At 44.3% G+C, this 24,242-nt stretch overlaps 3 protein-coding genes across 11 annotated transcripts in view; 2 read left to right on the top strand and 1 right to left on the bottom strand.

Annotated features, from left to right (window-relative positions):
- Positions 1 to 1,652, bottom strand: part of IMPACT (impact RWD domain protein) — a 29,840-nt gene extending 28,188 nt beyond the window's left edge. Inside the window, exons 1-2 of the mRNA XM_026006516.2 lie at positions 1,366 to 1,652; positions 131 to 259 (exon numbers count right to left, since the gene is read on the bottom strand). Of these exons, the coding sequence (XP_025862301.2) occupies positions 131 to 259; positions 1,366 to 1,542 (306 nt within the window). The 5' untranslated portion in view covers positions 1,543 to 1,652. The remainder of the gene's footprint in view (positions 1 to 130; positions 260 to 1,365) is intronic.
- OSBPL1A (oxysterol binding protein like 1A) overlaps positions 1,590 to 24,242 on the top strand; it is a 243,936-nt gene continuing 221,283 nt past the window's right edge. For 2 of the 9 annotated variants that reach the window (XM_072735109.1, XM_072735108.1), the window contains exon 1: positions 19,816 to 20,026. The gene's annotated coding sequence lies outside the window, so the exon portion shown is untranslated. Of the gene's footprint in view, positions 1,859 to 19,801; positions 20,027 to 24,242 lie in introns of those variants that run through there. The other 7 variants (XM_072735104.1, XM_026006517.2, XM_072735106.1 and 4 more) reach the window with 7 other exon arrangements.
- ZGLP1 (zinc finger GATA like protein 1) lies at positions 4,622 to 7,600 on the top strand. The gene is given in 5 exon segments (XM_072733710.1): positions 4,622 to 4,637; positions 6,768 to 7,087; positions 7,090 to 7,175; positions 7,177 to 7,400; positions 7,403 to 7,600. Coding segments are annotated over 5 exon segments (759 nt in total). The 3' UTR covers positions 7,516 to 7,600.

Here is a 24,242-nt window from a genome sequence, read left to right as displayed (position 1 = left end):
GCCAACAGCAAAAAAAAAAAAAAAAAAATTTCAGAAATCACAGGTTGGTCACTTAAGAGGAATACAGTATTAGTCAAACAGCGTCAATGTTGTAACTGGAAAACGGCTATAGAGAAGGGGAAAAAAATACCTGCAAGCAAAGGGTCCACTTGGGGTCATCTATATCGTCGCTAATTCTAATACAAAATATTTTGGCACAGTCATCAATAACACACCATTCCTCGCCATAGATAGCTGCCATTGCTTCAATTTCCTCATTCTGAAAGAATTGATGGAAGGACAAGTCAATGATTGTGCATGCCCTAAAAGCCTGAGTTTTCCTTTCCTCGTTTATAAAGTATTTGCATTTCATATTACTAGCCTGGATGAAGGATCCCTGAAAAGAACAGCGCCAAAGGGTCTTAGCACCGGGTCACCATGTTCCACTCAAGGCGTGGTTGCCAGATACCATTGCAAGGAGCGTAACCAGCCTTGCTGTGCACATCACTGTGCTTTTGGCTGCCACTGAGCCAAAATATATATATGCATTCCCATATGCTATAGCAAGATTTACAAGTAGAAAGAAAAATACATATTCTCTGCTTCACCTTTTCTTAGCAGGTAATCCTCACTCCCTCTCCCCAATAGCGTCGCTACATACTAGCCCTATATTCCTACTCAGTTATCTCGGTTCTTTTTGTTTGTTTGTTTTGGATTGGGGCACAGGGCTGGGTGGTTGTTTTGTTGGGGTTTTGTTCGGTAATCAAACCCTAAAAACATTTCGGAAATCATTCTTTTCGTTCGGGGTTAAAAAAGAAAAATTACAGTGAGAAATGGGAAGCAAAGTATGCAACTTGGTACCATCTCATTTTGTCCTCGCAGCCCAGCAGGAAGTTTTAAGAGCATCCCCGTGAGCCACGCACGGGGGAAGGGGGGGGGGGGGCTCAATATCAAGAGGAGTAAGATCTAGGGGGCCCTCAAGGAATTCCAGGGGCTGTGTTATTATTGCCCATTTTGCAAAGGCTGAATCCGGGGATAAGTAGCTTGTCCAAGGTGACCCGACGGCGACAGGGCAAAAGGCAGAACCCGGATTTCTGTCTCCGGCCCAGAGCATGCTCAGTCGCGTGCTGATGGTTGACGAGGACGCCGTCCGAGGAGGCAGGCCGAGCCGCCGAAGCCCGGGAAAGGCCGGCCGAGGGGGCTATGGGCGGAGAACAGGCGCAGGGAAAAGGGAACGCGGGGCAGCAAACGGCGCGCCCGGCGGCCCGGACGCTGCCGGCGAGACCCGCGGCGGCCCCGGGCAGAGGCCCCCTCGGCGGAGGAGGCCCGGGGCGGCGAGGCGAGGCCGAGCCCAGCCTGGAGGTCGGCGCCCCGCCGGGCCCTCACCTGCCTCTGGTCGCTCCCTGCGTCCCCCTCAGCCATGTGGCCCCGGGAGCGGCCGAGCGGCCGCCGCCAGCCCAGGTCCGGAGCGTGGGGGCGGGGCGCTGCGGCGGCGAGCGAAGCGCGGGTTGCGGCGCGGTGCGACCCGGAACCGCACCACGGGCCGCGCCGCGCGCTCCGCATCTGCTTCCGGGTGCGGGCCAGGTGGCCCGAGGGGCTCTAGCGCCCGGGGCTCCCCGCCCGGGGCTCCCCGCCCGGGAGTCGGCCGCCGCTCTCCCGCCCCTTGGCGGCCGCCCGGGGAAGCCGTCCAGCGACGGAGGAGGCAGGGGGCCTTCTGGGCTCCGTGTGCCGGAAATCCCGGGGCTGGGGGCTTCAGCTCGCGCACTGCGGCCGCGGGACCCCGTCGCCCCGGGAGGCAAAGGCGAGGCGGACTTAGCGCCACGTCCCACGGGGGAGCTCCACCGCAGCCCGCAGCCCAGACTCGTCTTTGCATTTCAAGGCAGGGGTTTCTTTGTTTTGGGTTTAAAAAAAAAAAAAAAGTATTTTAAGGGATTTTGTCTAATCTGGGCAAGGACGGGTTTGATTTACCAAAACCAAGAGAACAAGAGAGCAGGCTGCATTTTGAAAGCTTGTGGGAAAACTTACCCACTCGCTGTTTTATTGTGATAGCTTTTGAGGTTTGTTGAGTTGGTGTTTTTTTTTTTTTTAAGATTTTATTTATTCATAAGAGAGAGAGAGAGAGGCAGACTCAGGCAGAGGGAGAAGCAGGCTCCATGCAGGGAGCCCGACGTGGGACTCGATCCCGAGACTCCAGGATCACGCCCTGGACTGAAGGCAGGCGCTAAACTGCTGAGCCACCTGGGCTGCCCCGGTTGGGTGTTTTTTTTTTTTTTTTTTTTTTTTAAGCGTTCTCAAACATTTGCCTGAAACCAACTTGTGTACAAAACAAAACGATGACAAGGGTCGTTAATTCATTATACAGAAAATTTGGATCAGTTTGCGGCAGTTGTTCTTCACCCGAACCCCAAAGCACACATCCCAGTGCACTCGTTGTGAATTGTATGGATGCCTTAATCAAGCCACTTAATCTCTCATTCAACAGGTATTTTGTCTCCTTCACAAAGACTCAGAATATTACATCTCTCTTTTATCTTCCTTAACCATGGGCATGTTTTAATTCCCCGAGGAATCGTAGAGTTCATTTAAGGGTGCAGTGTTTAAACACCTATAAAGAATTCCGCCCAAATTACTTTGAGGGGATCTTAGTGAGCCTTGTGGATTGATTAATTCAACAGACATTAATTAGGTACTTCTAAGTTTTGGAGATGTGTTTTCAGACATCATGCATTGCCTTGAAGGAGTGAAGATGCAAAGCAACAAAAGTAAGTCAAGATTATAATAGACTAGAATTGTGCCCTGTTGTGTTAGCACAAAGAAAGACTATCCATCCAAATTTTACTGGGATTCTTGTTCTGGAGAATGCTTGAACTGGGTTACAAAAGAATAGGTAAAGGTTAGCTAATTGAAGAAGAGGAGAATAGTTGTTCCAGATGGTGAGAAAATATTGGCAGAAAAATTATGGCCTATTTAAGGAACTCCATATCTCTGACATCATAGCTGTTAACCTACTCTTGTCACATGCCTTACATAATACCTTTCTGATTGCCTCCATAAATCTGCACATGTGCATTTATTTTGGTTCCAAGAGACTTGGAAGGCTTTAGCCCTCCGTGAGGTTAATCACATTTCCTCCAATTGATTTGGGCAATGTGTTTTTCTTCCATCTGGAGGTAAGGCAGTTTCAAGCCCCTCCTTCCAACCAAGTTGGGCCCCAAAGTCCATGGTGCAGCCGGGCTATCATGGTATTTCTCTACTAGGTGAGGAATTTGCCTGGAAGTGCTGAGGGGTTTGGCCACCACGCATCTCCAGATTGCCTGAAACTCTGCAATTAGCATCCTGTACTACCCAGACATCCATGTGTTGTTAAATGGCTTTCTTCCTTTGCTCTAACTCTTCCTTTATTGACTTCTTCATATTTCTTACAGCTTTTGTTGCATAAAATAGTTTTTTTAAAAAGTCATAGAATCCTTTCTTCAATGAAAGCTTATGTAAAACAAGTTAGGTCATGGCGGAAAAGAGCAGTGATGAGTCTGAAGTCCCAATTACCCAGCAACCCTCCGTCCCAGTGGCCCCTCAAAGACTTTAAGCCCAAATTTGAAAACTACAAAAATATAACTGAAAACAAGGCACAGCACAACTTAAACTTCTAAACAAAGTACTCTAAATCCAGTTTATTTTACATAGTACCTCTTTTCTCACCAAATATCACAGAAACTCTTCCACATCCAATCAGCAAATACTGGTGATTCTGATTCCTATATCCCTTAATGTTCTTCATATCTTACTTCCCTGTCTTTCTGATTCCATCTGGACTCTCTTCAAGTTATCCTCCTCACATCTGCCAGAGTAATCATTCACAGTGTGAGAGTGATCATGTTTTTTTTCTTGAAATCCTTCACTTGTTCCCCAAAGCTTTCATGATAATGCTTCAGCACCTTAATACACAAGGTATGTTCCTGGTAACCTCTCTATATTCCACTTCTCCAGTGAGACCAAGCTAATTTGCATTTTCATTGATGAAAGATCTCATAACTTAAAAAAAAGTGTGAAAACAGCTATTTTATACAATAAACACTGTATAGAACTGAGCTAAGATATACAAAGACATCAGTGACTAGAGTAAAGGAAGAGAACAGATGTGTCTAGCAATAGTGGGCAGGTACCTGGTATTAGAGTGATAATTGCCGAAGGCTTTAGTGACCTAGAGGAGAGGCATGTGGCCAGATCCCACAGGATTCTGACCTAGAAGAGATGGGATGACTGGCTGCACCAGAGCTTCTATGTAGGGTGGACTTGAGTGCAGTATGGTTGGTAGGAGAAATTTGCTTGAAATTTTTTTGCTTAAGGTTAAGAAACATAAACTGAATCAAATAATTGGAGAGGAGAAGAGAGGTTATTGAGGGATAAACGGTCAAAGCCCTCCCTTGGTACCAAAAATGAATGCATATAGATACAGAGATGATATAGCAATGCTCATTAGGTTTTGTATATAGATATAGAGATCATATAGCAATGATCATTAGGTTTTGCAAGCAGTGTGACAGAATGAGATTGAAAACTGACACTAGAGGAGAATGAGCTATGTGAATGGGGAAAAAAAAAACAACCCTAAGCTGGAAGTGCATATATCTGATTATAAGAGATGGCTGCCACATCAGGTGAGGAATTAACCTTTAAAAGGTTCTCTATAAACTTACTTAGACGGTTCGTATAGGGCTCTTCCAAACATTCTCTAGGACCTTTATACTCACAGTGAAGTCTGCAGACCAACAGCATGAGAACCTGCTGGAAGTACAGACATTTAGGTCCTACCCAGACCTATTGAATCTGTATTTTAATAAGATTTCCGGGTGATGTGTATGTACATTTTGAAAATCTTGTGTGACAACCATGAGAAAGGGCCTCTTCTACCTTGGAGAGCAGGGGGAATCATTTGACTGAAGGCCCCAGCTACTGTGCTATAAGCTCCATTACTACACTTGCACTGAGGCTGTGCTTTTCATGGGCTGCTTTCAGCAAAGCATGAGGTGGAGCTACTCAAACTGGCCCATTCTTAGGAGACAAGAATCTTCTGATGGGGAACTTAGGCTCCATGGTTCCCCCCAAAGCCGTGGTGAACTTTCCTTAGAATCAGTGCCACATGACTTTCCTCGTCCTTCCATTTCCCCATTCACTTAAGGTCAGGTTTGTATCAGTTTGATGTTTCTCTGAGCCTCTTCAGGCTCCCTTCCTATTTTCTCTGACAGGTATTTCTCCCAATAAATTCTCTGCACATTCAACCTCTTTTTTTGGGAGGTCTGCCTCTCCAGGATCCAGAGGAACACAAAGTGCCTTAGGATACGTTGTAATACAGCGGAATTCTGCCCATAGCAACTGACTCATATAGTAATTTCTGTTTCTGAACATTTTTTCTTAGGGAAATATGTCCTTAAAATATTTAAGAAACAAAACACAAAACATGTTGGCACACTAATAAGAATCTCTCCCTTATTCTCTGCTTATCTTCTGCTCCCAGCTATTGAAAGCCAATGTGGCAGACTACAGGCCAGTGAATGCCTAAGTTATAGGTCCTGTGTTCCATTAATTTGTGTTCTGCCACGGAGTTTGACCAAATATGGCCCAGAAAAGTGATAAAGGTACAAAGGAAGATGAGCATGCTGGATGTTAAAATACAAGTCATATGGAGAAGTTCTGCCAAAGAAATAGTCAAGGAGGGGGTCCCTGGGTGGCTCAGCGGTTTAGCACCTGCCTTCATTCAGCCCCGGGTGTGATTCTGGAGACCTGGGATCGAGTCCCATGTCGGGCTCCCTGCATGGGGCCTGCTTCTCCCTCTGCCTGTGTCTCTACCTCTGTGTGTGTGTGTGTGTGTGTGTGTGTGTGTGTGTGTCTCACGAATAAAAAAATAAAATCTTCTTTAAAAAATAAGGAAACAGTCAAGATTAGCAAGCAATTGGGAAAGGGAGAAAAATCCTTGAATATTATGATGTCACCATAAGTAACACTGCAACCTGGCAAGATTAGCTGGCAGTGGTGCAGTCACCAAAAAATGGTGGTGCCAGGCATTTCCTGACGTCAGGAGACTTGAAGGGAATGGAAGGGTAATGTGTAATGTGCAGTGCTGGAGTTCATCCACCATGGAACTGTGCCATAAGGATCCTGACAGCACCAATTCAGTCAGCACTCCCATTTCTGAAATAGGAAGCCCTGTCTCCTGATGAGGTGTGCCACCACTTCAACGACCTAGGACGGTGGTTGATTTCCCAGTAACAGTGTGTACAAGTGTGTATGCCACAGAAATTAATCCTTCAGTATCACGTAGTCAAGGGGATAAGGTGTGTAATCAAGTTTATCATCACTGTGCTAAACACACGTCATCTGATAATTTTATGTTAGATTTTTCAGAGCCCTTTATATTCTACTGTGCAATATAAATCTCCAAGAGAGGACAACAGTATTCAGCTTTTCACAAAGAATTTGACTAAGGAATCCCTCCTTACTACTCCCAACTACCTAAAATCTTGGAGCAGTAGCATTTACTAGACCACTCTTTAATAAGCACTACCTTCATTTAGCCTCATACCCCATGTCCTCCTGGTAACAGCAGTTCAAGGTTATGGTTATACCAGTTTCTCTTCCAGTATTAAGGAGGGCCTAAAAAATACTAGCTCTGACTTTTTGAGTATTTTCTTTCCAAGAAGCCTCTTTGTAATGAATAGATTTCTAGGAGGGATGACTACCAGTTCTATTGTTAATTATCTGTTAAAACCTTAGGAAGGATTGAGTTATAGACTGGCGCCGCCATGTCCGGACCCTAAGCCCCCCCGGGGGGCCTTCCCCCACTCAGCAGGTACCAAGGACCCCAGGATGCCCCAGAACCAATGGCAGGTCCTTCTGGCCTGCATGCCAGGACTTGGTCACTTCCCTGTGTTTCCTCCAGGAAACAGCAGAGGGGCTGGTACAGCCCCCTGCCCGGGGCACCCACACCCTGGGGCCCTGCTCAGAGCTGAAGGCCTTGGAGACGCTGAGACCCTTGCCTCTGGCAAGGAATGCCAAGAACATGCTGACCCCAATCAGCCAGCCGAGCTGCAGCTTGGGGCCCCCCCGGAGGCTCCCCCAGCCCCTGCAGCCCTATCCTGGAGGAGGCCCTGGAAGCAGTCAAAGCCCCACTGGGGCGCTGAGAAAGTGGACCCCCAGTTCGAAGTTCCAGATAAAGCTGGATTCCAGCCTACAGATCATACCCAGCTATAGCTTGGCCTGCAGTAGCCGTGCTCAGGCTCCCTCTACAGGTCCTGCTGGGGGCCCTGAGGTCAACTGAGGAGGCTCGGAGGCCCTGGGGCCATAGTGCTGTGCTTCTTGTAGAACCCAGAGGACCCCACTCTGGAGAGATGCCGAAGATGGGACCCCTCTCTGCAATGCCTGTGGTACAGATACAAGAAGTATGGCACCCGCTGCTCCAGCTGCTGGCTGGTGTCCAGGAAAAGTGTCCAGCCCAAGAAGTTATGTGGCAGATGTGGGGTGTCCCTGGGCCCTTCCTAGATCCCTAGTGGGAATAGGAGTAAGCCCAAGGCGAAACCTTCCTCAGCATTGTGCACGTTGACACTGCCTTAGCGCATGCCATATCCATGTTTTACTTCCTTACCCCTTACAGGACACCTCCGATTTCTTTTCCTCTAAAAGCTTTTCTTGATTAGAAGTAGAAAATGAGAATTAGCTCCCCCTACCCCAAAATCAGTGTTCAAAAAGATGATGTACTTGAAATTGAAAAATGTTTAAAAATGCAAGTTATCTGTTTTTTCCTCTGATGGGAATGTTATTCCCCCAATTTTCAAATGACTCTATTCCCTTATCTCTCGGTTCTCCATACAATGACACCTCTTCATCAAGGACTTGCCTGACCATCCTAACTAAAGAATTGTTCCCTCTCCCTCTTGATGTCCATTAACCAAAGACTACTGGGAACACACTGCAATCCAAGAAAGTTGGGCTTTGAGGTGTTCCTGCCAGCAAGCAGGAGATTGCACACCTTGGCAAAACATGAGACATCTCAGTAAGAAAGTCTACAGTGGGGCTTATTAAGGGCTTTGGCTTGCATTCAAGGAAGTCGGATTTACTCTGGATTGGAGGCTATAAGGAAAGGAGAGTCATTCTATGATCGGGTATCTTAATGAATCTTCTCTTGGAAGCAGAAGAAGCAGAGTACGGCTAAAGCTGCAGTTAGTAAAGAAGGAGCATTCACTCATGGTAGCTGGGAGAGGGGCTGTTTGTCATTGTAGTGGTTTGCCCAGAGTATTTGGTTTTGTCTATGCTTAGACATGATCATAGAGTAAGTAGTCTTTTTGTGACCTTATCTTATGTTAATGTGCCACGAAATTGTTATATTCCATGATGGAGCACCACCATCTAGCTCTGAGTGCCACAGCAGCTCCCAGTGAACAGGTAGGTGATCTTTTGCTGCTCGCTTTATCCCAAAATCTTTTTTTTAAAGATTTTATTTATTTATTCATGAGAGAGAGAGAGAGAGAGAGACAGAGACACAGGCAGAGGGAGAAGCAGGCTCCATGCAGGGAGCCTGACGTGGGACTCGATCCCAGGACCCCGGGATCACACCCTGAGCCAAAGGAAGATGCTCAACCGCTGAGCCACCCAGGTGTCCTGACTTAGCTGTGTGGGGATTTGTTTTGTTTTGTTTTTGTTTTTTTAGCTCTGTGTTTTAACTGCTCTTGGCCTAGTTTCCTTGTCCATAAATGGGGATGATGATGACAGTATCTATTTCATAGGAGTATTATGAAAATTAAAGGATCTAATCTATGTAAAGAGCTTAGGATATTGCCTGGCACATAGTAAACATTAAAAATATTATTTTTTATTATAGGTTACATTATAATATGTTGCTATCATATCCTATTATCATATTCTTATACAGTTTAAAGATCTGTATAATTAATAAAAATTTATAGTAAACATCTCTGCAGTGTTTCATACAGAGAACAGTATGAAGTTTTGTTCTCCAGCTTAGTATTTTTTGCTGCCTGCTGTGTGGAAGGTTCAGTATGGTACCTGGAGATATGAGTATTAGTAAGACTCAGTTCTTGCCATTGAGATACTCCCATCTAAAAACTCATCAAAGCTACTTTGTGAAAACAAACAAACAAAAACAAAAAAACTACAGTGTGTTTGGAGCAAAAGTCTAGACCTCTTAACTCCTTTTTCTAAATGTATATGGGAAACCAATTTTTCCTCTCTCCCATCTCCTGCAACATACATAGATTGTCTAAAGTGATTCTTACCACTGTGTAACTCGATTAACCATGATCTTTGTACAATGCCCTTCATGCAGTTTATATCACTCTACCCACCTGGTTTTGCTCTTTCCTTGGCTCCAAGTCCCAGATTAATTGCTCTGGACTGTCCATTTGTGCACTCAGGCCCTTCTGCGCCCTTCTCTACTCTGCTCGGTGTAAGGCGCTGCAGAGGTTTGCATCGTAACTGCCAAGCCCTGCCTGTTGTGATGCCCCCTTCCCACCTACCCCCACTGCTCACCTTAGTTCAGACCCTCTTATCTCACCCCAGACTACAGCGGAAACTTCTCAGCTTGTCTTCCTGACTCCAGACGCTTCCTCCACCTGTCCTCCTTGCTGCTGACAGAACTCTGCCCTTATAGCATCACTTGGATCATATCAGTCCTCTTTCTAAAGCCTTTCCATTTTCTGCATTGCCTGTTTCAGGGCGCCTCTGTATGCCAACTGCCCATATGAAACACATGTCATCTTTACTATTCCTCGTACTCTCATCTGTCTCATGCAATGAGGCACCATGCTCTGTCACCTAAATTTCCCTTCAATCAGTTAATTGCTTCTTTTCTCCATCCTCGAAATTCTTCCCAAAGTTCAGGCCACTATGATCTCTTGATAGCAACAGCCTCCTAGCTGGTATTCTCCCCTCAAACATTACTGTCTTTCAACCCTTTTTCCACCTCACCACCACCAGACTTCTCTCTGTAATAGTCGTCTAATATTGAGACTCTCCTTTTAGGCTTTAACTCCATGATTTTGAGATGAATCTCAAACTCGATGACACACTGTAAAGGACCTTCATGATGTGACTTCCATTTATCTCTCCAGTCTCATGTCCTCATCCTGACTCTTTCCAGCTGTGTGGTCAGCCCCTTACACCCAGACTTACTAAGCCACCATCCCTTCCCATAGTGGGAAGCATTCCCACTATGCTTCCCACAGTAAGCATATGACTGCTTACTGCAGTCCCATCACGTGTTATTCCCTCTACTTGGAATGCTATTACCCCCCCCCCCCCCCACCCCGCTCACTGTTTTGGAATTGGCTTTCTTGATGGCAGTTACTATGCTTTTCTTCGTCCTTGCATTGTCAGCAGCTAGTATAGTGCCTGGCATCTGGTGGGCTCTCTACTGAGAAAAGTGACATAAATTGTTAATGGTCAGACACAGGATTAAATGACAGAGGGCTAGGAATCAATCTGGTTTTCTGTTTCTAAATTTTGTGTATATTCCATGTCATTGTACTGCCTTCCACCTTGGATAAAATGTCTTAGACATCTTTAAAGTCTAGTTCATTCATTGATCCAACAAATATTTGTCAATTTCCTAATTTGCGCTAGCCACTGCGTTAGATAAAGGAAGTAAACTGGTAAGCAAGGCATTTTCTGCCTTCAACATACTTCTAGTCTGATTAAAGAGATAACTAAAGAGGCCTTTGTAGTACAATGTGATAAATATCAGGGTGTGAATACACAGTAAATCAGAAAGCCTATAGAAGGGGCACATTATCCAGTTATGAAGAGTCAGGAAAGGCCACTAGAGAGAAGTGATTCCTAGGCTCATACTGCATGAAGCATAAGCCTCAGCAGGATGAGGAAGCTGGGGAAGAGAGTTGAAGGCACAAAAGAACAAGAGCAAAGATCTGAAAGTGTCAGAGGTTGTGTCAATACAGGGAACTGAAAGTTGTTCATAATTGCTGAAGTGTAAAATAACACAGTGATATTGAGACATGAATCAGGACATTGCAAGGCTTTATGATGCTAAGGAGCTTAGACTACATTCCCAAAGCCATTAAAAGGCAGGGTGGAATTCCAAGCAAGAGAATTATTTGATTGGATTTAAAATTTGGAAATATCCTTTGACTACATAGTATAGATTGGGGTTGGCTGTGGTGGGGGGTAGGGAGAGAAAAGGGTGGGAAAGGGAGAATGGAAGGAGAATTGAGAAAGAGAATAAACATTAAGGAGGGGAAAAAACATTAAGGAGGGGAGCAGGCTTTAGGGCAGGGACGGTAGGGAAGGAGAAATTGCTCTTTTAGCTATAGTGTCTGATGAATTGGTATATGAGTCAGAAGCTCAGGAGTGATGTTGGGAAACCAATTACAGGTTTGAGATGTGAGCATGCAGAAGGTTATCAAGCCATGGGAACACATGACCTCACCCAAGAAGGGTATGAGGAGAGGGAAAGTGTAGGGCAGAACTTCTGACCTTTTAAGGGAAAGGTCAAGGATGAGGAGCTTGGAGAAGCTAAGGGAAGAGAGCATTCTCAGGAGGAGGGAAAGGGTCACTGGTGTCAAATGCTGCCAAAGGTAAATGTTAGGAATAGTAAGGGTCCATTGGGTTTTGCACTCAGGAGACCTTTGGTGTCGTCAGTGGGAGCCTGTTCAGTGGAGTAGCGGAAGCAGAAGCTAGAGTGCAGAAAGTGGTGGAGAGGAAGAGGAAATGGAGAGAGTGTAGAGCACTGTGTCAAATAGTTTAATTCTGTGAAGGAATAAAGAGAAATGGTACTACTCTCTGGCAGGTGGGTTTGCAAAAGATGGCACAGGCTAGAGAAGCCCCATTCTGCCCTAGAGCAGTCCCATGTGAGAGTACGTGAAGATCCAGGAGAAAGGGAGTTGATGGAACACAGGTACTGAAGGGGGAGAAGGAGGGGCTACGAACACAGGTGCAGGCTCTGGCCTTAGACATGTCAACAGAAAAGGAAATGTGAGAAAGGGGGTTGGGTGCCAGCAAGCTTGATGCCTCGGTGGTAAGAGGTCTAGGGATTCTCATCCAACAGCTTTGGTTTCCTTGGTAGCATAGGAGGTGAAGTGGTCTGTTGAGAGTGCAGGTGGGGTGCCAGTGGGATAAGGGATATGAGGAAGGGCAGGACACAAAGCTCAGCCCTGGCCCCTTTTATTCTCACTCTGTTCTTTCTGTTCCCTAGGCCTTATCCTGCAAGCCTCAAGGCTTCATGTCGCCTCTGCACAGATGAGCACAAGTTGATATCTTTAGCCCAGGCCTCACCTCCAAGCTTTCAACCATCCACTTGTCACCTACCTGTCCTTCCCTGCCCTGCCCCTCCAGCTTCAGCTCAGAGCTGCCAGTGGACAACAGGAGACTGTTAGGCAGAGCTAAGATGTTTATCCAAGTTTAGCCTCACCCACTTGTAGCGTGGCTTACTACGTGCTAGGCCCTATGCTAGCTTGTATGCCACCCCTTGGTTTTGCTCAGACGATGTTATTTTCTTAACATGCCATTTCCTCACCTGTTTCCACAGGTTCAAATCCTAGCCATCTTAATGACTTAACTTCAAAGCCATCTCTTTGCATTCACTGATAGACCTGGCAGGAAAGCAAAACTTTCCTTCTCTATCTAAACTTTAACTTATTCTTCTTAATCTGTCTCATGGCATACCTGCTGATTCATTAGTATTATAGTGTCTTTTTTTTTTAAAACTTATTTATTCACGAAAGACAGAGAGAGAGAGGCAGAGACACAGGCAGAGGGAGCCCAATGTGGGACTCAATCCCTAGACTCCAGGATCACACTCTGGGCCAAAGGCAGGTGCTAAACCGCTGAGCCACCCCGGGATTCCCAGTTTTATAGTGTCTTATCTGCATGACTAGATGATTAAATTCCTGAAAGCAAGGCGTGTTGTCAGGGTTTCTTTTCTTTCTTAGCCTAGAGCATGTATTCACTCACAAAATCATGTCACTTACTAAAGTAATGTGTATTTACTGCCTAATGAATAAATGAGTTAATCCATGATGAATGACATATTCTCTGCTTCGGTAAGTCTTTATGTGTCATTATCCCAATCTTCTTTCTATTGGTAATCCTATGCTGTGTCATGGGTATGTGTGGGTGATTCATAAATCTGTTAACCCTAAGATCTTACCCAAAAGAAACTCTCAAATGTTTAGTTTCTTGCTGCCTCTTTCAAAGTTACTATGCAGAATGTGTTCATTGCCACTTCCTGGTGTTTCCTATCTAAAGCTGAGGCGGAGTGTCCATCCCATCACTTCCAAATGTCTTCTCAAATATTCTAATCCTTACTGATGTACTCTTCCCAAATCCCTGGGAGTGGTACTGTGGTTTATCTTTTTTGTTAGTTTTCGTTGTATACTTTGCCTCCAAAATTATTGCCTCCAACTTTAAGAGGCCAAGAGTTTGTGTATAAATGCATCACATTTTTGCTGTATTTCTTTGCCCTGGCCCCTTTCTGCAATGTCTCTTTTCTCTCCGGTTCTCTAGTAGTTGAGAAAAAAACTACCAGCAGAGGGCAGTAGAGAGATCAGAAGGACTAAGGATGGGGGAAAAAGGCCATATAATAGAACTTAACAAGATTTCTCTATTCTCTAGCTTCATAGAAGCAGACGTGATTTGCTTAATTCTAGGCTCTAAATTTTAAAAGATAAAAATCACAAACTTCAAATCACAATACCATGACCAGTTGGAACATGAGGACAGGCTGGAGCATCTGGAAATATAAACCTGAAAAAGAAAATCGAGGCAGTTCAGGCTAGTTGTCTTTACATTTCTAGAAAAAAAAAAAAAAGGCTTGTGAAAGGATCATTAAACATAGCAGGTGAGAGCAGTGTGCAGGCAGCATTTGCCTCAAGAAGCACTTCCAACAATAAGCAAGTTGGTGTGGGGGAGTAGTTTGAGCTTATCAGGGGTGGAAAACTTTTCCCTTCTTCCCATCTAGGTTCTTTGGCTGGTCTAATAATTAACCTGACATAAAACAGATTAATAGGAGAAAAATTTTGTACCTACTGGAGCCCCATGAAAATATGAGACTCCCCTGCAGTCAGGTAATTGAGGCTTATATACCATCCTGAGCTAAGGAGAAGGGGAGAAAGGCCCGGGGCTTTAAAGGGAGAAAGATAAGCAGAAGAAGAGGAGAAGAGCAAATGTTGGGTAAACATGTTTGCCATGCCATGCCTGTAAGTCTTTTCTGATATAAAAAGTTACCTGTAGTACTAGCTCTCTTCCTGGTACAGGCCCCTGATCTAAATTATTTTAGGCAGTTAAGGAGGAAAAAAAAAAATCTCTTCCTGAATCTGCTGGAGCCTATCTTCAGCTTGAAAATATCCATGTGCTTAAGTGGCACGTTCTGAGGTGGTGCATTTTGCTCCCCCTCAAATTGCACTATGAGGGATCGATCTGGCAGTCTAGGAATCTTACTTCTTTGGGTATGAAGATGAATGAGAGAAGTTTTCATTGATGGAATGGAGAGAATCTAACGCTGTAGATCTACAGAACTACATCTGTAGTGTATTTTTTTAAATTTTTATTTATTTATGATAGTCACACAGAGAGAGAGAGAGGCAGAGACACAGGCAGAGGGAGAAGCAGGCTCCATGCACCGGGAGCCCAGTGTGGGATTTGATCCCGGGGTCTCCAAGATCGCGCCCTGGGCCAAAGGCAGGCGTCAAACCACTGCACCACCCAGGGATCCCTGTATTTTAAAGTTCATAAATAGCTATTTGATACCCATAAATTTTTTAAACTTTTTAGAAGAATGGCCTGTGAAAAGGGAATTACACTTTTGTGTTTGGCTTAATCTCGAGGACCAACAGGTGAGAGATGTGTGGGGCCAGCATTTGCCGTAGCCAGAGAAACTTCTAACAGTAATCCTGTTGGTGGGCAGAGGGGTGAATTGTTTGAGCCACACTGGGAAACAGTGATCTGCCCATTTTAGAAATTTCCCAGCCTCAGGCTGGGGAAATACCTTTTCAGAATGTGGTTTAGGACAACGTGGCTTTCGGTTTGAGGTTGGACTAGACGATTTCTGATGGTTCTTCCAAGTCTAAGATCCAGAAGTCTGTGATTTGATCTACACTTCCAATTCAGGACCAAAGATTGTTCCATCAAACCTCCATGCTGAGATCTTTGCCACTTTAATCAACAAACCAATATATCATGCTATGGTAACTCATGGAGAGTAGGGCCTTTGATCTGGCTGTATCAGGTGTTGAAAGGTGACTCAGGAACAGATAGTGGAGGTTAGTGAAGATCTGGAAAAGAGATGGATTTTAGAAGACTCAGAAGATCAGGGAGCAGGAGAGACCATAAAGGATGGGGTGGCTATGGAAAAGAATGGCGGTATTGACAGGGCTGTTTGTTAGAGGTTAAGAACAAGAGAGAAGAATGTGGGGAAGGGGGTAGTGGTGATATATTAGGTTCTTTCTGGGTTCAAGGAATAGATTGATGCTCAGGTTTCATCAGATAAAGAGTAGGATTTGTTGCAACAAGACAGATAAAAGCAGAAACATCTATGCTGCTCTAAAAGCTTGATGAAGACACAAAGGCAGCCACTAGTTAGTCGCCTCTCAGCAGGGAGCCTAACCCTTTGCTCCCTACTCCCAGTTCCTGCATTCTGAGGTCTCTGTCATTCTCTCTCCACTTTTGCATCTATTCCTGGTCATCTTTTCTACTCTCCTTCTTGCTTGTCCCATGGTTTCTGTTTGTTCTGTGCCTTCACTTTCCTCGATGCCTTTATGCATCTACCCTGGCTAAAGACTATACTTTGTATACTTACAGTCAGCTAGACCCAGAAAGAATCTAGATAGTTTAATCCTAATCAGGAGAGAGCTTTTCTGTTGAGCAGAGCCTTTCAACCAGATCTTTAGTAAGCCTGCTAGAAAGGTACCATTTGGTTAGGCCTTGACCCCGTGCCTCCTCTCAAAACAGGGCTGTGGGTGGGACAGACTCACTGAGACTTCTAAGAAGGGGTAGTGTGACTGTCAGGCACACCGGATGGAAAAGCAGGGTGATTCATGATGAAAAGACCTAAGGGCTAAAGGCAAAGGTGGAAATATTGCCCAAGGAGCCTTATTGGAAAAGCTATGAAAGAGAAGGGCTTGATCGAAAAAAAAAAAAAAGAGGCTGTAATGGGCATTTCTGTGATGGTAGCTGCCCATCAACCATTGCCCCTTCTGGTTATAGCATGGCACCATGACTGTGTGTGTGTGTGTGTTTGTAGGTGGGGAGCTACTTCTCCTAAAGAAGGTAATCTTGTGGGACTGACAACCAACGTGTCCGGTTCTATGAGCCCAAAGTCAGTCTCTCCCCCTCTTTCTTAATTTTGCCTGAAGATCAATAGGATAGGAAGAAAAAAATCATCAGAACTTATTCCTCGGAAAAGCTATAGGCTAGCTTCTCCCACTCTAATCCCTGGAAGTGCCCTAGTCCTGCCCTCATCAGGCCAGATTTTGAGCTCTTTCTTTGGGACTGCAATACATTCCCTATTTGCTTCAGTTAGCCAATGTCAATGCTTGTCACTTGCGACCAAGAAGCTATAGGCATAGGGGGTTTTCTAAGCTTTTTGTGTGGGGATTTGGCAAAACCAATCATTGGTAGAAGTTTAGTTACTTAGCCATCTGTGTGTGACACCTGTAGAAACAGAGGGACAGGCACAGAATTAAGTCTAGATAAAAATAATTTAAAATCTGAATATAGGCCAGCTCATTTATTTTAGCTATTAAATAAACTGGATATAATGGCACAAATGAGCAAAAAGAATTAGATAGTCAGCTTTTAAGAGAGAAAAGCCTCCAATGACCTCATAGCATTTATGGCCTGGAGTTAATAATAACTACAAAGTGCTTAATGTGTAGGTATAGGGGAGGTTAATTTCCCCCAACAAAACAATTTATCTGGATTTGCCTGATGGCATCTGACCTACTTTTCAACATTCCAGGCAGTAATTACCCAAAGCCCTCCCCAAAGTCTCAGTCTATAAAATCTTCCTTTTAATAAGATTTAACAAGCCTGTAGTGTGCTCTTGTAGCACTTTAAAGTCACAGTGGCACCCGGGTAGTGTTTTTAAAATATGCAATGCACAAAGTGCATTCTGGGGTGTTTCAGGCTTAAGAGAACACTGCAGAGATACAAACATCAGGTACCATAATCTGGAGGGAATTTTGTTGGGATGTGGGGAGGAAAACGGTGGTAGTGGTAGAAAGGCTCCTAAGTTGAATCAAGCAAACAAAAGAATACTAGGTGGATCTAGGCAGTGGGTAACTCTGAAGTGCCTCACAGTCTAAAGAACTGATTAATTTTTCAATTGGGAATAGCAGAGCAAAGGCTTAGTTAGACCCCAAACCCCTTTCCATACATCCAGAGCTTCCACTTCTATTCCTATTTATGTGCGTTGCAATAGGGATGACATAGTTGCTTTAACATGCCCCCTTTTGCAAAATTAAAATAGTTACCTTCTCATAAGCTCAGAAAAGAGTTTGGAGAAAATATTTATTAACTGTTTCCAGAGATTCTATGTTTGCCAGACATTTGGCAAAATGAGAGTTTGATGTGATTGGGGGAAATTTGGTAATTCCTCAAAAGAGAATTTGATGTGATTGGGGGAAATTTGGTAATATTTTGGTGTTCTAGAACAGCACTGACAAATATGGTAGCTTCTAGTCACATGTGGTTATTGAAATTAATTAAAATTAAAATTTTAAATTCAGATCTTTAGACACACTAGCCAAATTTCAAGAGGTCAGTAGGCACATGTGACTACTATATTGTATCGTGACTACTGTAGTGGACAAGATAGAATTACAGAACATTTCCATCATTTCCAACATCTCCACTACAGAGAATTCCTCCAAGGAGACGTTTAATAGAATTGATTAGGCAGCAGTGTTCTACAATAAGAATTGTCAACAATTCTTTGTTGTGTTTTCATCTTCCTAGTCAGCAATAAGAATGGCAAAGAGATCTCATTTCCTAAAGATTTATGTAAATACCAAAGAGACTTCTGTAAAAATACAGAACAGTTAGTGATCTTATCAAGTTTGGACCTTCTCAAAAAAAAAAAAAAAGTTTGGAACTTCTCTTATTATTTTTTTTTTAAATATTTATTTATTCATGAGAGACACAGGGAGAGAGAGGCAGAGGCACAGGCGGAGGGAGAAGCAGGCTCTGTGGAGGGAGCCTGATGTGGAACTCGATCCAGGGACTCCAGGACCATGCCCTGAGCTGAAGGCAGAAGCTCAACTGCTGAGCCACCCAGGCTCCTGAAATTTCCTTTATTAGTAAACATAATAATGATTACCTCCTATTACCCTCATCCTCCTAATTGGCTAGGATGTTTTCATTTACTGACCCAAGAAAAGAGTACAGTGAATTGAAAACATGAGAGTAGTAAATTTCATAGTGAGAATGAAGCCTTTCATGAGATTATGTGGAAAATTGTTTCATTGGCTGTGAAGATGATTCAGTATCCTTAGAAAATAAATCCTGATGGTTCTTTGTGATGACTGACTCAGCACACATTTTGCAGTTGAAGTATTGTGCTACTCAAGTGCCTTTTTTGTTAATAAAAGATGATACTAGCCTGGATATACAGGCAAGGCTTCTTGTGTTCTCCAAACACATTCTAAGGAATCTGCCACCTGATGTATCACATGTAGGGCAATGACCAACCAGCCTATAATAGGTTCTCGATAAATGTTTCTAAAATTGAATTGAGAGAAAAACTACAGTCCCTTAGAAATGATAGCCATTTTTATTTTTTTTCATTACAAAAAAGTCACTGAATACATTGGAAAATACAAAAAAAGTCTGAAAGTTTTTCTTATGCTCAGAATTTCGTGTTTCTTAGTTATGCATAATTTTTTAAAAAATTGCAATTAGGGATCCCTGGGTGGCGCAGCGGTTTGGCGCCTGCCTTTGGCCCAGGGCGCGATCCTGGAGACCCGGGATCGAATCCCACGTCGGGCACCTGGTGCATGGAGCCTGCTTCTCCCTCTGTCTGTGTCTCTGCCTCTCTCTTTCTCTCTCTCTGTGACTATCATAAATAAATGAAAATTAAAAAAAATTAAAAATAAAAAATTGCAATTATACTGCAGTTTGAAACTTCATGTTGCACGCTGTGTAATTTGGTCCTCTGGCTAGACCTGATATGTATCTATTCTGAAGAGGTGGACTCTATGAAGCATTATTTGATGTGGGGAGGAGGCGAAGGAAATTCTCTAAGTCCTCATCCCTTTCAACATCCTTCACTGGTACCTATCTTAAAACAATTAAACCTGAATGGCGTTTTAAGACCATCTTTTGACAAGGGAAAGAAAGGGTGTGGCTAATTTACACTGCCAATTAGGTCCCCGCGGGTAAAGTCGCAACCACAGCAGAAAAAAAATACGGGCATCTGGGTGATGTATTTGTTAATAATAAATTTCCAGAGCATTTACCCAGGACTTAGATTTGCTTCCTCTCCCCGCCACAGCTCCTGAGTGTCAGCCCCACTTCTTCCGAGTCGGGGTGTGGTGGGAGGAGCGCGAGGCCTTGCCCCTCCGGGGAGCGGTGGGCAAAGCCTGGAGCCGGCGTCTGTGGTCCAGGCGGCACCGGAGCGCGCGGGGGCGGGGCCTGCGGGGCGGGGCGGGGCCTGCGGAGGCGGGGCCCTGGAGGCGGGGCGGGGCCTGCGGGGGCGGGGCGGGGCCTGCGGGGGCGGAGGCGGGGCCCTGGAGGCGCCGCGCGCACGCCTCGAGTCCCCCGCGACGGTCACGTGCCGCACGGGCCCGCCACAAATAAGGCGGGCGCGCGCGGGCGGGCGGGCGCGCTCGCGGGGCAGGCGGGGCCGGCGGCGCGGAGGGGCGGCGCCACCTCGCGGAGCCTTGTTCGGCCGTCGGTCGCTCCGCCCCGTTCCCGGCGCCGGGACCCCGGAGACCGTCCTTCAGCAGGGCCGCAAGCCCTCCGGTGGTGCAGCCGTTTCCTCGTCGTGGTCCCCGCCCCGGGAGCTCTGGGAGCCCGGGTGACCGCGTAGGTCAGTTTCCGTGGCCGGTTCCTCTGCGAGCGGGTCCCCCCCCCTCCGTCCATCCCCCGGTCTGGTGCGCGGGGGAGACCTGCCCTCCCCTGGTCGGCCCCTGGTCGGCCCCAGGTCGGGGCGCGGGCGCGGGCGTGCGCGGGCCGGGCCGTTCCCGCGCGTCGCCGAGGCCGGCCCGAGTGGTGCGCGGCGATGCTGGGCTCCGAGCCGCGCGTTGGGCTTCCCCGCGGCCGCCGCGAAGTCAGTCGTTCAGAGGGGCAAGGTGTTGGCGTTTGTTGCGCTTCCACTCGGGTGCTGCGTCTTCGTGCCGGCGCCGCGTGCTCCCTCGGCACTCGGATGCGCCCCCGTCCTAACTTTTCGTCTCCTGCGGTGAGGAGACGAGGCTCAGTGGGAGTCACGAGCCGTCCACGTGACCGTCTCAGTACCTCGTGGTTAACTCGACAGGCGTGGAAGGCCCCCACAGGGACTCAGAAACCCAGGAAAGATTGCAGCTGCACCGTGGGAACAACGATTCACTTGCCCGGCGGCCCTTCCTGATTGGCAGAGGCGTTGAAACGTTTTTTTTTTTTTTTTCCTGATTTAGCTAATATTAGGTCTGCGGCGTCAAAGTCGTTGCTCTACGTACACCGAGGCTGTGAAGTTGAACTGTTGGCCCTGTGATGTTAAGTTCATCAAGACCGCTCGAGTGTACCCGATTTAGCTGTTAGGCTCTTGTGGAGTTGGTAATACCCGTGATGGGTTTTCCCCGAAAGCTTCAGCCTTAGCATTGTAGTTGATGCGTTCTGGATAGAGTTCGGAATATCCTCTCCTCTTTGCTAAGCGTTTGGAATATGATTTTGTTGACTTGAGGACATATTCACGTTCTAACCCCGAGATCAACGAATTGTACGCAGCCAGAATTGGGTATAATTTCTGAATCACCCCCCAGTTGAAAAGAATTTTTTTAAAAATACTTTATTCACTCATGAGAGACACACAGAGAGAGACAGAAAGAGGGGTGGGGCAGACACATAGGTAGAAGGAGAAGCAGGCTCCATGCAGGGAGCCCAATGCGGACTCGATCCCTGGTCTCCAGGATCACGCGCTGGGCCGAAGGCAGTGCTAAACCGCTGAGCTACCCCTGGGCTGCCCAAAATTTTAAAGATTTCTATGTTAATTACAGTATGGTTACAGAATCCACCCTCTTATTCCCTAGTTCATTCAGGAGGAAAATGGAGAAAACTGTCGGTGACAGTTTTAAAAATTTATCACCTTTTTGTTTTCTCCCAGACAGCATTGATATTCGAAGCAGAAGTTAACTGCCACAAGTTGAATACATTTATCTGAAGCAGTTGTTGTAATTCTGTGTAGGCCTTTGCCACGGTCCCTTTATCAGATGACGCTTGCTAAATACCTCAGCTGAATCTTGTCAGCGGGAATTTATGGTGGGTGGCTAATCCTGGTCTCTGGAGGCCCTCCAGTCTTGGAATTATTCAAGCAGTACTTAAACCTGTAATTCAGAGCAGCTAGGTGTTTCTACAAAAGCATAGATCCTCCACTCTTCCCTTAGGAGAAAGGGAAGTAATTGTTTCGAATCAACAGAATACAGCCAGTTGTTTTTCTTTTGTTTTTTTGAGGGATAACATGGTGTCTGTTAAATACATTAAAATTTTTCTTCTCGTGGCTTTATTTTACTTACAGATACATCTGTATACTTAATCTTCAAGTTGGAACTCTGTGGCCCTTTCTTACCCCTTCACATTATGAAAGCTGAGCTTTTGTACGTACTATGTATTCACTGAGAAAAGTAGGAGAAAGAATTCGGCTTAACAAATAACAGTAGAGAATGAGCTAGCAAGTGAATATGAGAATTTTGAAATGGTTAGGAACTGTGTCAGTTCTTTCCAGACAAGTCTGATGGTGATTACAACTTCATTGATGACTAGTAAATTCCTCCAGTTCCTAGAAAGAGGGCTGGTATAAGCAGTGTAGGCACCCAGTTTGACCAATTTTGCCTGAATTCATTAAGGAAGTGTTAGAAAAGATACTGTCGTGCACTCTGTACAGTTTATATTGATGATCATCATGTCATGTAAGTATCTTATAGAGTGCTCTTGATTCCTTGAAATGTTGGATTTTCCCTTACCTGACTTATGCCACTATAAGGTGGGCAAATATAGGAATAGTTCTAAAGCTTTTTCATTGAAGTATAATTGACAGTGTTACTAGTTTCAGGTGTACATCAGTTATTGCACAATTCTGTACATTAAGATCTGCTTACCATGATAAATGCAGTTAACATCTGTCACCGTGCGTAATTTCAACACGTTTAATAAGAGGAACTACTAAGTTACTCATTTTGAGTTATTGTATTTATCAGCCAGCAAATAGGAAATTACTGTGTAGTGAAAACAGTCTTTAATTCATTTTCGGATCATGTGACAGTGGAAAGTAGTAACTACATGTTTTTACTTTGTTAAAGCTTTTCTTTAAAGAGAAACTTTGACTATATGGTAGATATGGTCAGTATTATTATTTATACCTAATTTGATTAAGTTGGGAAGATAATTTTCAAATGTGCAATAATCAAGATGGAAAACATTTAAATACTTTTATCTAAAATGTAAGGAATTTTTTTCATTAAAAGGTAACAAGCTCCTTGTTGAGAATATGTTTACTGTCTAAAATTGGATTTATCAAATGTGTGGACTCCTCAGCCCTTTGCTTTTACAGATCCAAACTGTTAGAAACAGTAGTTAATAGTTCAAATCAGGTTTGCATCTAAGAGTTCTTGGTTATTGCAGCACATAAAATGTATAGCAACCTGAGGTTAATTTAAACAATTTAGTAAAGCAGGGCCAACTTATATAGTTTTCAAATTTCTATTAACACTTTTAGCCAAATAGAGACAAAATACACAGCAAGTAGGATTATTCTTTTATTATGTTCATCGGGCATCCAAGTCCATGTGTGTACATAACAAATATGAGTAAGAGAAAATAGAGAAAAGAGAAAACATAAAGTAAATACTTTGGAATAAACATTTTTATATTGACTTCAGTGGTTTACAAACTGTAGTGTGACATACTATAATTTTAGCTACTTCTCTATCATTTCTCCTCCAAAAAAGACAATGCTATCTATCAGGGTGCAAACTCTGATTGGAAGGAAGTTGTAAAGTTTCACTGAATTAAAAATTAAGTGAATTTTAATTTAACCTTATATTTTTTTAAAGTTTTTTTTTTAATGAAAGATATAGAGAGGGAGGCAGAGACATATGCCGAGGGAGAAACAATGTGGGACTCTATCCCCCGGCCCCAGGATCACAACCTGAGCTGAAGGCAGACTCTCAACCACTGAGCCACCCAGGTGTCCCCAAAATTTATTTTCTTGACATTGCCATGTTTTTACATAGTTACTTCAATTTTTAATATGTTCCTCACATTAAAAGAATACAATAATGGAAGAAAACCCCACACTGTTGAGCAGCTGGCTACTTTGGAATGCAGTGTTTATTAAGTGCGCTACAGGTTTTGTTTTGTTTTTTTTTTTTTGCGCTACAGGTTTTAATGTTAGATTTAGATTGTAAAATGTTTATCAGTACATTTAATTTTTCTCACTATTCAAATTCCTAGTATACAGTGTGTTTCAAATATTATTGTAATAATACCAAGCATAAAAGCAGTATCTAAGAATTTAAAAATCACAACATGTAGTCATGGTAAGTTTTGAATAATTAGGTTCCCTTTCACTTTGATGGTACAAAAGCTATTTGACAATCATAAGACCCGCATTTCAGGATCTTCCTGACATTTTTTTTAATCATGAAATACACTTGATATAAAATTACTTTTTTTCTTTTACCATGTTTAAATCTACTAGTTACTGGCATTGAGTACATTCACATGGTTGTGCAAGTATTACCACTATCCATCTCTAAAACTATTTCATCATCCCAAACAGAAACTGTGTACCCATTAAATAAGGAACTCCGAATCCCACTTCCAGCTCCTAGTAACCATTATCCTATTTTCTATGTATTTGTCTATGCTGGGTACTTCCTATAAATGGAATCATAATGTTTGTCCTTTTGGGTCTTACTACTTTCACTTACATAATATGTTCAAGGTTTGTCGATGTTGTAGCACTGGTCAGAATTTTCAAAGCTGTGGAATAATCCATTGTATGTATGTACCACACTTTATTTGTCCATGGACACTTGTCACTGGATACTTAG

The sequence above is a fragment of the Vulpes vulpes genome, chromosome 13 (assembly GCF_048418805.1).
Source record: "Vulpes vulpes isolate BD-2025 chromosome 13, VulVul3, whole genome shotgun sequence".
Taxonomy (NCBI): Eukaryota; Metazoa; Chordata; class Mammalia; order Carnivora; family Canidae; genus Vulpes; species Vulpes vulpes.
This window is presented reverse-complemented; position numbering and strand designations above follow the sequence as displayed.